Here is a 13,758-nt window from a genome sequence, read left to right on the forward strand (position 1 = left end):
ATAGGAGTTAGGGATAAAGGATTTTTCTTTCTCCCTATATTTCTCAGGTAGTTGCTATATCGTCTGTATTTGTCCATATGAACGATCTGGCTAAAGAACAGTGATAATTTCCAAATCAATTACCTGTTTTTAAAAACTCTGTCAACTCATATCACTTCCATTCTCCAAAGCAGACTGCAACATGGGGCTTTAAGTTGTGGAAGTAGATTAATGAAAGGGCCACCTCATTAATAAATAAATGTTTATTGAGCACCTGCTGTGCAGAGAACTGAGGTAAGCACTTGGGAGAGTATTATAATAGAAGTAGGCATGATCTCTGCTGGCAAGGAGTTCACCATCTAATGCGGGAGACTGACACTAAAATCCATTACAGGTAGAGGAAGTAAAAGTGTATGACATGTACATACATTTTGCAGGGGCTTGTGACTACCTAAAAGCTTAGGTAGCATGGAAGTACTGTTGGAAGGATATTTAGGGGGATTGGAAATTAATTGGGTGAGTAAAAAATTCCATTGCATTTAAAGAACATCTACCATGTGCAGAACGCTGTATTTGGTGCTTTAGAGCATACCGTAAAAGTAGAAGACTCAGTCCCTGCCCTTGAAGAGCCCACCATCTAATGTAGGGCCTTTCTCTCAAATGGGCACAATATTTGTGGCACTCTGCAAGTAATTTGGACTAAATCTGGCAAAGCATGAAAAACTTCCTCCCTACACCTTTCTTACTTTCTCTACTCTTTCATTAGTAGAGTTAAGAATCACCAAGTGCCCCTGTCTCCTACTGTATTCAGTGATGGTGCCTGCTGCACTCATCCTGGGTATATAGCACATCCTGAAAATTGTCCTGGACTTGAGGTATGCTATAGTGTAGGAGTGGATGGACAAGCTATAAGTAGAGTTTAACAGCTGGTTTCTAAAGCACCTGTCTAGCCCTCCATATTTGGGTTCTTCCTGTGACTGAATTTGGTGAGCTTCACAGCTGCACAGATCATTTCCAGATGTTGAAACCCTTGGTTGTGATGGTGTTTGTCTTTAAAAAAAAAAAAAAACCCACAGAATTTCAAGGAAATTGGGGCTTTGCTTGAGCCTTACATTTCAGAAGGATTTGTTTTTGTGCCATTCTAAAATTACTTAATCTTCTACCTTGACTTTATTCATTAGCAGTATCAGCTTCATATTTTCCTGACCCTTGCTTCTAACTGATTATGCTTTCCTGAATTTGGAGGCTGCAGGGAAAAACAAATTTTATGAAACCATAGCAAAAGATGAGCCAAAAATATATATTTTATATTATTTATCCCCCTATTTTCCTTTATTTCCATCCATGATCCTGCTTAATAAATCATATTTATTGAGCACCTATGTGCAGAGCACTATACTACACACTTGGGAGAGTACAATATTACAGAGTTGGTAGACATGTTCCCTCCCCACAGTGAACTTACAGTCTAGAGGGGGAGTCAGACATTAACATAAATGAAGTTATGGATATGTGTATAAGTGCTATGGGGTGGAGCAAGGGGTGAATAAAGAGTGCAAATCCTTGTGTAACGGGAATGGGAGAGGGAGAAGAGGAAATGAGAGTTTGCTAGGGGAAGGTCTCTGGAGGAGATGTGCCCTCAATAAGGTTTTGAAGGTGGGGAGAGTATTGTCTATTGGATATGGAGAGGGAGGGCATTTTAGGCCAAAGGCAGGATTTGGACGAAAGGTCAGTGATAAGATAGATGAGAGCAAGGTACATTGAGTAGGTTGGCATTGGAGGAGTGAAGTGTGTGGGCTAGGATGTAGTAGGAGAGTAGCGAGATGAGATAGAAAGGGACAAGGTGCTTGAAAGCCAATGGTAAGAAATTTCTGTTTGCAGAAGTGGATGGGCAACCACTGGAAGTTCTTGAGGAATGGAGAAACATGGCTTGAATGTTTTTGTAGAAAAATTGTCTGGACAGGAGAGTGAAGTAAGGACCTGAATGGGAGAGACAGGAGGGAGGGAGGTAAGCAAGGAGGATGATGCAGTAAACCAAGGCAGGATATAAGTGCTTGGATTAAGATGGTAGCAGTTTGGAGAGGAAAGGGCAAATTTTATTGATGTTGTGAAAGTTGAACCGACAGGATTTGCTGACGTATTGAATATGTGGTTTGAATGAGAGAGATGAATTGAGGATCATTCCAAGGTTACGGTTTGTGAGACAAGGAAGATGGTGATGCTGTCTACAGTGATGGAATAGTTGGAGAGGACAGGGTTTGGGTGGGAATATGAGGAATTTTGTTTTGGACATGGAATTTTTAAGCATACAAATTTAGATAAGTGTTCATACTATAGGACATTGATTCTATCATTTTAATAGTAATTACATTTTTAAAAATTGCAAATCTTTTATTTAAAATAATCATAGGGTGGTACAGTGGTTCTTGAGGGAAGTCAGATACATAGTTTCAAAGCAAGTGTGTTTGCCTACTACTGCCTACAAAGCACACTTGGAATTTGTGGTTTTGTGTTTAATTATGGAAAGGTTTTTTTACATCCTATATTTCTTTGATTCCAAGACTTCTAGTTTCAAGTGAGAATTTGTAAAAATGATTTTACAGACTTAGATTTGGGCACTTGCACTGGAGATGTTTAATCAACCCAAGAAAGTGAAGTCAGGTATTATATGGCCTCACAGACGTGGAGTGAGTCAATTGGTCTTATTTATTAAGCACCTATTCTGTGCAGAGCATTGTACTAAATGTGGTGGACAATACAATAGAGTTAGTAGACCTGATTCCTCCACTCAAGGAATTTCAGACTGGGGGACATAGGCACTAAAATAAATTATAAATAAGAAGCAATAGAGCCTTATGTGCTAATAATAATGATGGTATTTGTTAAGCCCTTCTTATGTGCCAAGCACTGCTCCAAGTGCTGACGTACATAAAAGAGAAGCAGCGTGGCCTAGTGGAAAGAGCATGGGCTTGGGAGTCAGAGGTCATTGGTTCTAATCCCAGCTCTGCTACTTATCAAGTAACAGAGCAAGTCACTTGACTTCTCTGTGCCTCAGTTACCTCATCTGTAAAATTGGGATTAAGATTGTGAGCCCCACCTGGGACAACCTGATTTCCTTTTATCTCCCCCAGTGCTTAGAACAGTGCTTGGTACATAGTAAGTACTTAACAAATACCATCATCATTATTATTATCATACAAGGCAATCAGGTTGTCCCATGTGGGACTCACAGTCTTAGTCCCCATTTTATAGATGAGGTAACTGAGGCACAGAGAAGTTAAGTGGCTTGCCTAAGGTTATACAGCAGACAAGTGGCAGGGGGGGCTTAGAACTCACATCATCTGATTCCCAAGCCCGTGTTTTTTCCACTAAGCCACATGCTTCTCTATGGGATACTACCAGGATAGTGCAGATAAGAGAAGCAGTGTGGCTCAGTGGAAAGAGCATGAGCTTGGGAGTCAGAAGTCATGGGTTCTAATCCTGGCTCTGCCACTTTGTCAGCTCTATGACTTTGGACAAGTCATTTAACTTCTCTGGGCCTCAGTTACCTCATCTGTAAAATGGGGATTGAAACTGTGAGCCCCACTCTTAGAATAGTGCTTCACACATAGTAAGTGCTTAACAAATGCCATCATTGTTGTTATTATTATATTTCAGCAGTCACCTGAAAATGAGCCAACTCTTAATGGGAAAACACAAGGCTTGATTTTTCTCCTCTGCTCTCCTTCATTCCATTTCCCTTATATCCCTGATTGTCACTTTTTCAGGATTCTCCTCTGCCTCCCACCCTTCAACTGTGAGAACCCTTTAAGGTTATGTTTTGGGTCCCCTTCTAGACTCCAATTACACATATTCCCTTGGAGAATTAATTTTGCTCCATGGCTTCAACTACCGTCCTTATGTGGTTGGTACCCAAATCTACCTCTCCAGCCGTGACCTCTCTCCTGCTCTGACGTCATCTCTACTTGGATGTCCCACCAACGCCTCAAAGTTGTCCAAAATAGAACTCCTCATCATCCTACCCAAACTGACCTCCTTCTTTCCTTCTCATCACTGTAGACCTCCTCCCTGACTCACAAGCCCATAATCTTGGCATTATCCTTGACTCATCTCTCTCATTCAATCAGTCACCAAGTCCTGTTGACTCTTTCACATCTTAAGAATCCACTCTTTCCTTTCCATGCTAATTGCTACTATACTGATCCAAGCACTTATAGCCTTCCTTGACTACTACATCAGTTTCCTCCCTGATTTCCTCGCTTCCTGGCTTTCCTAACTTACTTCAGTGATTTCCTATTCCAATTCAGTCCACAAAGTTTTCTTCTCCAGTGCCAACCTACTCACTGTACCTCGATCTTGTCTATCTTGCCAGTAACCTGTGAGCCCGCTGTTGGGTAGGAACTGTCTCTATATGTTGCCAACTTGTACTTCCCAAGCGCTTAGTACAGTGCTCTGCATACAGTAAGTGCTCAATAAATACGATTGAATGAATGAATGGATAACCTCTTGCCCATGTCCTCCCTCTGGCTTTGAACTCTCTCCCCTTTCGTATCTGATGGGCAACCACTCGCCCCACTGTCAAAGCTTTATGAAAATCACATCTCCTTTAACTAAGTCTTCATCTTCCCTACTCCCTCTCCCTTCCGCATCACTTATGCAACTGGATCTGTACCCTTTAAGCACTTAACATTCATCTCACCCTCAGCTCCAGAGCACTAATGTACATATCAAGATTGTGAGCTCCTGGTGGCAGGGAGCATGTCTACCAATTCTGCTGCATTGTACTCCCCCAGTACTTATCACAGTGCTCTGCACATAGCATTCAATAAATGCCATTGGTTGATTGATTGAAATAATTATTTATCTCATTCTTTTCCCTAAATGATAAAGTGGCCCTTATTTTTTATTTAGACGTATTTTGCCTTTGTCTATGGAGCACTTGTTTTGGATAAAGAAATAATTCTGTAGGAGGGTCTGACCCTCGAAATAATGCAGAGCAAAAGGTTACTTAAAAACAAGCATATCCTGACCCATGCTACAAGCATAGAACCATCATAATTTGAATGAAACTAATGTCTTAGCTTAAAAGGCTGATGTTAAGGCAAAAATAGATGAAGTTGTCAACCAGTGCAATTTCAAAATACTTGTATTGTCTTGTACTAACCCTTTCTTTTAATAATAAATTCTACTTTTCAGCGACCAATTTAGAGTCAGTTGTTATATTGCTTGAAGTCTGCTGTGGTATGTTGTCTATTTTAAGCAACAAAAATATTGACACTAAAAAATACATTAGAGGTTTAGCATTGAGATTGTATCTGAAGTAATACCATTGTTTTTGAATAATAATAATGATGATGGCATTTGTTAAGCTCTTACTATGTGAGAAGCACTGTTCTAAGCTCTGGGGGGATACCTCTGACTCCCAAGCCCAGGCTCTTTCCACTGAGCCATGCTGCTTCTCAACTTTGTATTCTCTTAGGCTTCCTCAGTTCCTTTGCCAGAGGATTAAAATATTTGTTGTTCTTTCTCAAAGTCTCTATGTGCACCTTAAGCAAAGATCTGCATCTCTTGGGGATAGTAGGGGAGCAGCAGTGTTCTAAAGTCAATATTTGCCTCAAAACTTAAAAAGGACTTGTTCAAAGTTGTGGTATTACATTGGCTATTGAATTTTTCTAGTAGATAGTGGCCAAAAAAGAACTAATGAAGACTTTACCAAATGTAGTAAAATTAGACTCTGCTGGAATTAAGCTGGGGCCTAACAGATTTTCAGTTTACTCCAAAAGGTGGAAATCTAGAAAGTTAAAAGTGCCGAGATACTGTCAGGAACAGCAGATCCTGGAATCTCCCTTCTACTCCACACCTCCCATTCTCTTGTCCCTGTTCTCCACAGGATAGTCACCAGCTCCTCCAGCTCCCATGCCTAGGCCAGGGAGGAATCTGGGGATGAGGAGCACTTTGGCCCCCTGCCCTTCCCAGAGAAAACATCTGGAAGCATAGAAAGCTAATGTTTTACTTTAGCTGCCTCAGAACCCATGTGGAAATTGCCAGGTGAGAGAGTTCAGGCTGAAGTGATAGGACTTCGGGTTTCGAATTTCAAATTGAGTGCCACAAAATTTCCACTACCAAATTTTCATGGACCTTTTTGAAAGGGTAAAAAAAAAATTGCTGTTCTCATGAGGACTGATCCTAGATACATTGGGTGTTAGGGTTGGGGATGAACCCATGATAAAATACTAGAATGACAAATTCAGCCAAAAACAGAAGCAAATAAGGGGAACAGAGCCAGTGTTCAGGCTTCTACAGCTCCAGAAGGCCAGACAGAGCCCACTAGATTCAGCCTTCCTGACATTTGAAGCATCAGGAAGATGCACTGTGCCCTTCTGGTTCAGGCCAGCAGGACCCCTCTCCCCAGGGAGTAGCAGGGGGCATAAGGAGAAGCAGGGAAATGACTTCTCCCTGTGACAGGCTTCCAATAGAGGAAGAGTGGCTGAGGTGGCATGGTGTGTTTAGAGTCTTCTGTCCACTTGTGGTGTTTTGTGTTTGTAACTGATGATAACAGTAATGGCACTTAAGAGCTTACTACATGCTAAGCACTGTCCTAGGTGCTAGGGGATATACAAGATAATCAGGTCCAATGCAGTTCCTGTCCCGGATGGGTCTCCCAATTCTAAGAACCACCTTTCCTTCCCCTACCCAGTCAGGTTTGCTCCTCACACACCTCTCCTCTTAGCTCTGATGGTCTCTGAGTCCAAGTGGTTTTGCCAACAATTAGACTTCCCCTGCACTGTGGCACAGTTTATCCTAGTAGCCCCAGATGGTTTGAGTTTGTTTTATGATGTTTTAGCTGGAGAGTTCAAGCAGGGTCCAAAAGCTGACCCATCTCAGGGAAAGAGAGGGGAGTGGGCTGAGCTTGGGCTGCACAGGGTACTTCTGTACCAAAAGAGTTACCTGTGTTATTCCTCAAAAAAAGTCCTTTCTAAAGCAAAGGGGAAGTTATCCTATGGGGCAAAAAAAGCTTTCAAGTTACTCAATTATAATTTAACCAAACTACTAACAACTCAGCTGACGTGAAAAAAGAGAAGGGTAAGTTCTTCAGTGGAACTATTAGTGACTAGGAGACCTGGGGATTTGAGGCTCATTAATGACATAAAACCAGGCTGTGGGACCTACCAAAATCTGTTCAAATTTTTTATCCCTTTTTTTCCTAATGGGAGGATGTGGCTATTATGGCAGAGCATTCACTTAGCATATCCCATGAAAGGAACTCAAACTCTAACAAGTATTGCTTTATTGCATTCTGATTCAAAGTGTTATTTGTAGCATTGTTCAAACCTTATATTTGTAGTGTGAATTCATACTCTTCTAGCCCAACAAATGTAAAAAAGTCTTCAACTTAAGATTTGTCTATATGTTAGGGTGTGACTTACCCAGAAATCACTGAGAGAATCCGTGGCCCCCATAATAAGCAACACTTTAGGAATATGGATTTACTTAATTGACTGAGGGAGGAGGGATGGGGAAGCAGTGTGCTAGAACTCTTTTTTGGTCGACTTCCGAAAAAAGCTGGGTAAGAGAGAATCTCCCTGGTTTCCAATCCATTTTTATTTAGAGAGGAATCATTCCAGAATCGTAAGAGACCCTGACTGTTCTAATTTCAAGGCTGTCTTTCCATCCCAGAATCCTAGTTAGAAGTAACCTTGAAGTCATATGCCCCAGCCCTCTGACTCCAGCAGGTGTAGGCTAAAACCATCCAAGAGATAATCAATCAATAGTATTTACTGAGCACTCACTGTGTGTAGAACATTGTATTGAGTGCTTGGGAGAGTACAATACACTGGAGTTGGTAGACAGTTTCCCTAACAAGGAGCTTACATACTGTCTAGAGGAGGAATTGAGCCTTTTGTAAGGATCTTTATAAGCTCCCTTGGAAAGTGGGTATAAGTGTTGAATTACCCCAAGCATCAGGAATCCCTACCCTCAATTCTTTTTTGCTGTTTAACCCCATTTTTCTAGTTGGACCCTTTAAGAGGAAATCAGTGGCTTGACTGATGGGTGGCTCTCCAGCTTCTATAGGACCAGGGAGAAGATTCCATAACTTCCCATACTTTGGTTTCACAGCTTTCCTGGTCAATACTACTGCCTGCACCTGCTGCCATCTCAGCAAATTTCTGAGTTGACTCCTCTGTAGGGATGGAAAAAAAAAGAAAAAAAACTAGTCACTGTTTCCTAAGGAATCACTTTTACTGCATGTGAAGTTTTTTAGGAAGTCGCTTTCTCCTCTCCAGACTAAATCATCTCTATTGCTTTTAAACTCTTCTCATCAGGCCAGTTTTCCAAATCTGCCATCATTTTCCTTGCAACATAGCAAAAGGTTTTGGTTTTGAATTTTATTGTAATTTTTCTTAACAGAGTCGAAAACATGCAAGCAAAGTGCGGTTGTATTACATGCTTCACCCCACAGATGGTGGCTGTCCGGCCAAAAAGCTTCGATCAGAAAATGTGAGTATACTAAAGAATTTTTCCCTCAATGGTCCTTTCAGCAATTTTTTCTTATTGTGACCCTCTTCCAAGCTGTTTCATTCTCATCATAGCTACGAAGACTCTTATACTGGAAGTTAATGATTAAATAATTAAAATGCTAAACATATAGAAACAATTCTCCATAAGTAATACATATAAACAAAAGTAATACCTTCATTTTTTGTTCTTGATTCTAACTTTGGCACTACAGCATCTTGGAGACAAAGTCTCAAATACACACTAATTTATGACCTACAAGGAGTGGTCAATTGGCAGTCATAATAATAATAATAACAATAATAAGTGAAGTGACTTGCCCAAAATCACACAGCTGAGAGTTGGTGAAGCCGGGATTTGAATCCATGACCTCTGACTCCAAAGCCCGGGCTCTTTCCAGTGAGCCACACTGCTTCTCTATGAAATGGTCAGGCACAAATGTTCAACATAGGTGGAGGCTAAGAACTAGTATGCTTTGCAAACCTGTCATTCTCTCCTTCTGTATATTGGTGGCAGACTGGAAACAAGGAAACTCACCTTAGGATCTGTATACTAACTCAAGAAAGCATTTTCAAATATGACCTGGACACAATCCGCAAGATTTAGTGGCAGAATTTAAGATGGCTAATAATTTAGTTGTGACTTGCCATCATAAAAATTTGGTTCAGCACTGAAACGTCTTGGTTTTCAGTTAATAATTAGAGTATGTAACCTTGTTATTCAGTGCCTTATGGTCTTTGGGCACCTCTTTTTCCAGGCTCAGTTGCTTCTCCTAATACTGAAATAGACAAAGGGACATTTAGAGCAGGGGAAGGCCTCAGCATTGCAATTTCTCCCAAGGCATTTCTTTTCCATTGTTCATTAAGTTGAATTGCATTCTTGTTTCCATCAAAGGAAATGCCTGTTCCTGTATTTAGTTCATCTGCTTGGATTTTATGAATCTCATAGTGGTTCCTTCCAGTTCAGCAAACTGTGAAAGTGACTCTCTGTGGCATTGTGGAGTCTCGTGATTCTCTATCTTCATTTTGTCCATATCTTCAATGGAAAGACTCACCTCCTTTTGAGATCCCTATTTTAACAAACCAACAGTTTTCTGAGGTCAGGAATATTTCCTAATCCAAACTCTGAGGCCTTCTCCAATTAAGCCCTCATTTCCCCTATTTCTTCTCTTATGCATTACACTTGGATTTGTATCCTTTAAGCACTTCATATTCACCCCACCCTCAACCCCGCAGCACTTACACATCTGTAATTTATTTTAATGCCAGTCTCCCCCTCTAGACAAGTCCTTTTTGGGCAGGGAACATGTCTATTAATCTGTTATATTGTACTCTCCCAAGGGCTTAGTACAATGCTCAGCACACAGAAAACTCAGTAAATGAAATTGATATGATTGATTTTATCCACCCCTTTTCTCATCATCATGGCTACTGTAGCTGTCCATATCCCCTTCCTTAATTTCAGTCAGTATAGACAGTGCAATACTTATGCGTCTTTCCTATTCAATTTTCATGTAAAGTTTGGCTAAGTCATAGGATTTATGTTTTTTTTACTGACTCTCACATGCCCTCTTTTATTCCATTTTCGGGGCTCTCCTGGTTTTATGTTTTTCACTCACTCTTCCTAAGATACCTTTGGCTATATATATCTCATCCCACAAATCCTCAAGTCTAATTTTCATCTGAATCCACAATTTTTCTTACAATTGAATTTCTTAGTCATCCTAAATCCTCTTTTTCTGGAATCCATTTATCTTTATCTTCACATTTGCTTTCATGAAATGGTCTGAGTTGATCTCACTGCTCTTTTTGCCCTTGTCCTACAAACCACAGTGAACCTCTACTCTTGTGAACTGTGTAATAAATCATGTTCCCTGTATTTCTATTATGGCAAACCACATGACTATTCTGTTCCTCATTTTTAACCTCTGTATATCCTTCTCCCTCAAGATATTATTCTTTCAGGGTAGAATAGTGCCCTGCTCTTCCCAAATCCCAAGCCATGGCTATTACATACTGCTTTGATATTCCTTGAGGATTTTGCCTTGTTACCAGCAGTAGGAGATGAAACATTTGAATTGAAATCTGGGATACAATTATTTCTTCATGTGACCTGGTTTGGTTCCTGCAGGGATGATCTAATGATGAATGACTCCTAGACAAATAGCAGAGGCCCTTGCAGAAAACATAAAGAATGGGGATAATAAAGCAATTTAGTGCTATTCATTTGCAGTAAGACATTTTCAGTGGAGCAACAAGAAAGTCTAAGTAGCTCAGAACTAATGTTCCTTAAGACACAGTGAAAAGATGGGGAATATATTTTCTTATTCATTATTATTTTACACATTTTTAGGCTCTTCCTATGAACACAGTTGAATGACCTGAACTTTCACATCATGGTGAAGTTTTGCATCGTTATAGAAATTTTCCATTGGAATTCACACCCTGAAACTTAAGTCAGTGTCTCAGCACAGCTATCATACATGGTGATGGCCCAGTCTGCCTGTCATGAACTATTTTGGATCTACAGACATTTAAGGGTAAAACTTCCTGGCCTTGGTTGACCCTGGAAGGTGCAGTGGGGCTGCAGTTTGTCCCTAAAAATTCCTGGCCTTTGTTGTCCCTGGAAGGTGCAATGGGGCTGCAGTTTGTTCCCTCTGTGAACCTAAAGTTTATTCTGGCCTAATCCAGCCTGATTGATTTGTGGCTTTAGGGTGTTTTTTATGTATTTAAGAGCAAACTCGGTGTCAAGAGCTGTTCTAAGTGCTGGGGTAGATGACAGGTGAATCAGGTTGGACCTAATCCTTGTCCAAAATTTGGCTCACAGTAGTAATCCCCATTTTACAGATAAAGTAACTGAGCCACAGAGAGGTTAGGTAACTTGCCCATGGTCACATGGCAAATAGGTGGTAGAGCCTAGATTAGAACCTAGATTCCCCTCTGCCCCCACCACCCACACATCAGGTCCACTAAGCCATGGTTTATCCAATACCCCGGCATTCATGTGAAATTCTTTCAAACTGAGATTGCTAGTTTTTCCCCTTCATTTGGTTCTGGATGGACAATGATCCAGTTCATTTAGGTTAATTCCATACCAACTAGGTAATTCAGGCCAAACAACCCACTCTGGGACCTGCATCAGCTAGATGTGCCGGTACAAAAAAATGAAATTTGCCAGCTCTGTCTTTTAGTGTGCGTGATGTCAATGTGTCTGTTTTTCCATTAAAAAATATGATAAAGTAGGCTCTATATAGGACTCTACCTTTTTCTTAAGTGAGACTTTAAATTCTGAGTTGTTTAATCCCAGGGCCATGTGAGATAAGCCCATGGTTGTGTGCCTTGTGAATACTAGCAGGGGAAGGTTCGAGTAATGCTGCAGCTGTTCAGGGAGGTAAGCGGCCATCATTCCACCTCTAAGCCCCTACTAGAAACACTGAAGCTGAAGTCACGGTCTAGTTAGTCAGTCTATCATATTTGAATGGTTACTGTGTGCAGAGCACTGTATTAAGTGCTTGGGAAAATACAATATAACAGACACATTTCCTGTCCACAAGGAGCTTACATTCTAGAGGGGGAGACAGATATGAATAAATAAAATTACAGATATGGACATGAGTGCTGTGGGTTGGGGGAAAAAGATAAAGGGAGCAAGTCAGGGTGATGTGGACCCAAGCACTTAGAACAGTGCTCCAGGACTTAGAACAGTGCTTGGCATATAGTAAGCACTTAACAAATACCAACATTATTATTATGTGGAAGTGAGTGGGAGAACAAGAAAGGAGGACTTAGTCATTGAAAGGGAATGGCTTTGTCTGGGCCCCTCTCTCCCTCTCCCTTTTTGTTCCTGTTTCCTAACCCCACTTCAATCCCAGGGTTCCTGGGATTTGCCTCACTGGACTCCACTCAGGTCAGTAGTCACAGGTCGGGGTGGAAAGGGCAGGGACCCCAGCCATTAGGACGATGTGGTCAATGATGCATATCCTCGAGCTAAGGAGGAAGGCACATCCAAGGAAGGTCCAGAGTTGCACTTGACTTTGCTCCCTGAGCCGGTCCTAAGCAGTCTTCCATTGAATCAAGCTCAATTGCAACCCAGGGCACCATTACCAGTCTCTGTTTTGTGGGATTGAAAATGAGATAGGGAACACTGCAGCCACTAAGCAACGGACAGAAGATGCCCAGATGTTTGTTTCTTTTGTAGGACTGTCAGTACAGTTGGTATCGGAGGAGGGAAAGCCCTAGGAATAGAAAATACAATTAAAACTTTGTTTTCCAGCAAGAAAAGGCACCATGCAAGCAGTTACAGAGGTGTCCCTGTTTTCTGATGGAAGGCTGTGATTCCCTTGGAGCCAGAATAGCGCTCTCTGACCCCCAGCAAAGAACAAAAAAAGACAGAATTCTATTCAGATATTCAGGCTGACAAAAACAATGAAAATGTGGTCCTAGCAATCGTGTGTCTGAAGTTTTCCGAGAGGAATGTGAACTACTATTTGTGATTTGGGTTTCACTCCATTGCTGTATTTGAGTCTAGCTGAGAGTTAGAAATTTCAAACAGCTCTCAAAGGGAACGTGATCGCTTCATTACCATGTGCAGCGTGCAGTTGGCCCAGTCATTTCAGCTCACTGGCGGTGGTGTTGAGTCACGGCCCAGTGATTTTAATGGGTATTTTAAAATGCAGCTCCTTGAGTCTGATTTGCTTTGAGTCCAACTGAAGCTCTCTATAAGGCATGCAAAACTTAACATGATACAGTTACAGCCAACTTTGTAATAAAAAACAGTACTGCTTTTGTGAGGCTTTGTATTGCAAGATAGCAAACCCATGATTCACCAATTAAGAGCCCTGCTCTAACACCAAGCACATGCAATAAATGAAACCAAAAGGGAAGAAGGATTATTTTTACTGTGTACTCCTAATGGGGCAAGGCCTTCTCTAGCTACATTATCAACATCATTTTACAACTGACCTTTAAAGAATAGCTCCTATTTTACTTAGTATAATATAACAGCGAGTATTATCTTCTACATTATTTAACACTCATTATACCTTGGCTATAAAAGTACTGATTAATCATCCCAATTATGACAGTTGTTTTACTGTTTTAATATTTTGAAGAGAAAAAGTTGAATCTTCAGAATACTGAATGATTGTTGAACTTTTCTTTTCAACTTGTTTTTAATATTTCTGTTGAACATAATCCAAGAAGGTCACCAGTTCTATTAGCAACCTCCTGAAATTACCAGTCAAGATGTCAAGTCCTAAATTGG

The 13,758-nt window shown here is 40.9% G+C and overlaps 1 protein-coding gene across 4 annotated transcripts in view; it reads left to right on the plus strand.

The window, feature by feature from the left end:
* The window catches only part of ZMAT4 (zinc finger matrin-type 4), a 297,965-nt gene that overhangs the window by 136,456 nt on the left and 147,751 nt on the right, over positions 1-13,758 (plus strand). For all 4 annotated transcript variants that reach the window (XM_038746656.1, XM_038746655.1, XM_038746658.1 and 1 more), the window contains exon 3: positions 8,389-8,478. In XM_038746656.1, the coding sequence (XP_038602584.1) occupies positions 8,389-8,478 (90 nt within the window). The remainder of the gene's footprint in view (positions 1-8,388; positions 8,479-13,758) is intronic.

The sequence above is a fragment of the Tachyglossus aculeatus genome, chromosome 5 (genome assembly GCF_015852505.1).
Source record: "Tachyglossus aculeatus isolate mTacAcu1 chromosome 5, mTacAcu1.pri, whole genome shotgun sequence".
NCBI classification, from domain to species: domain Eukaryota; kingdom Metazoa; phylum Chordata; class Mammalia; order Monotremata; family Tachyglossidae; genus Tachyglossus; species Tachyglossus aculeatus.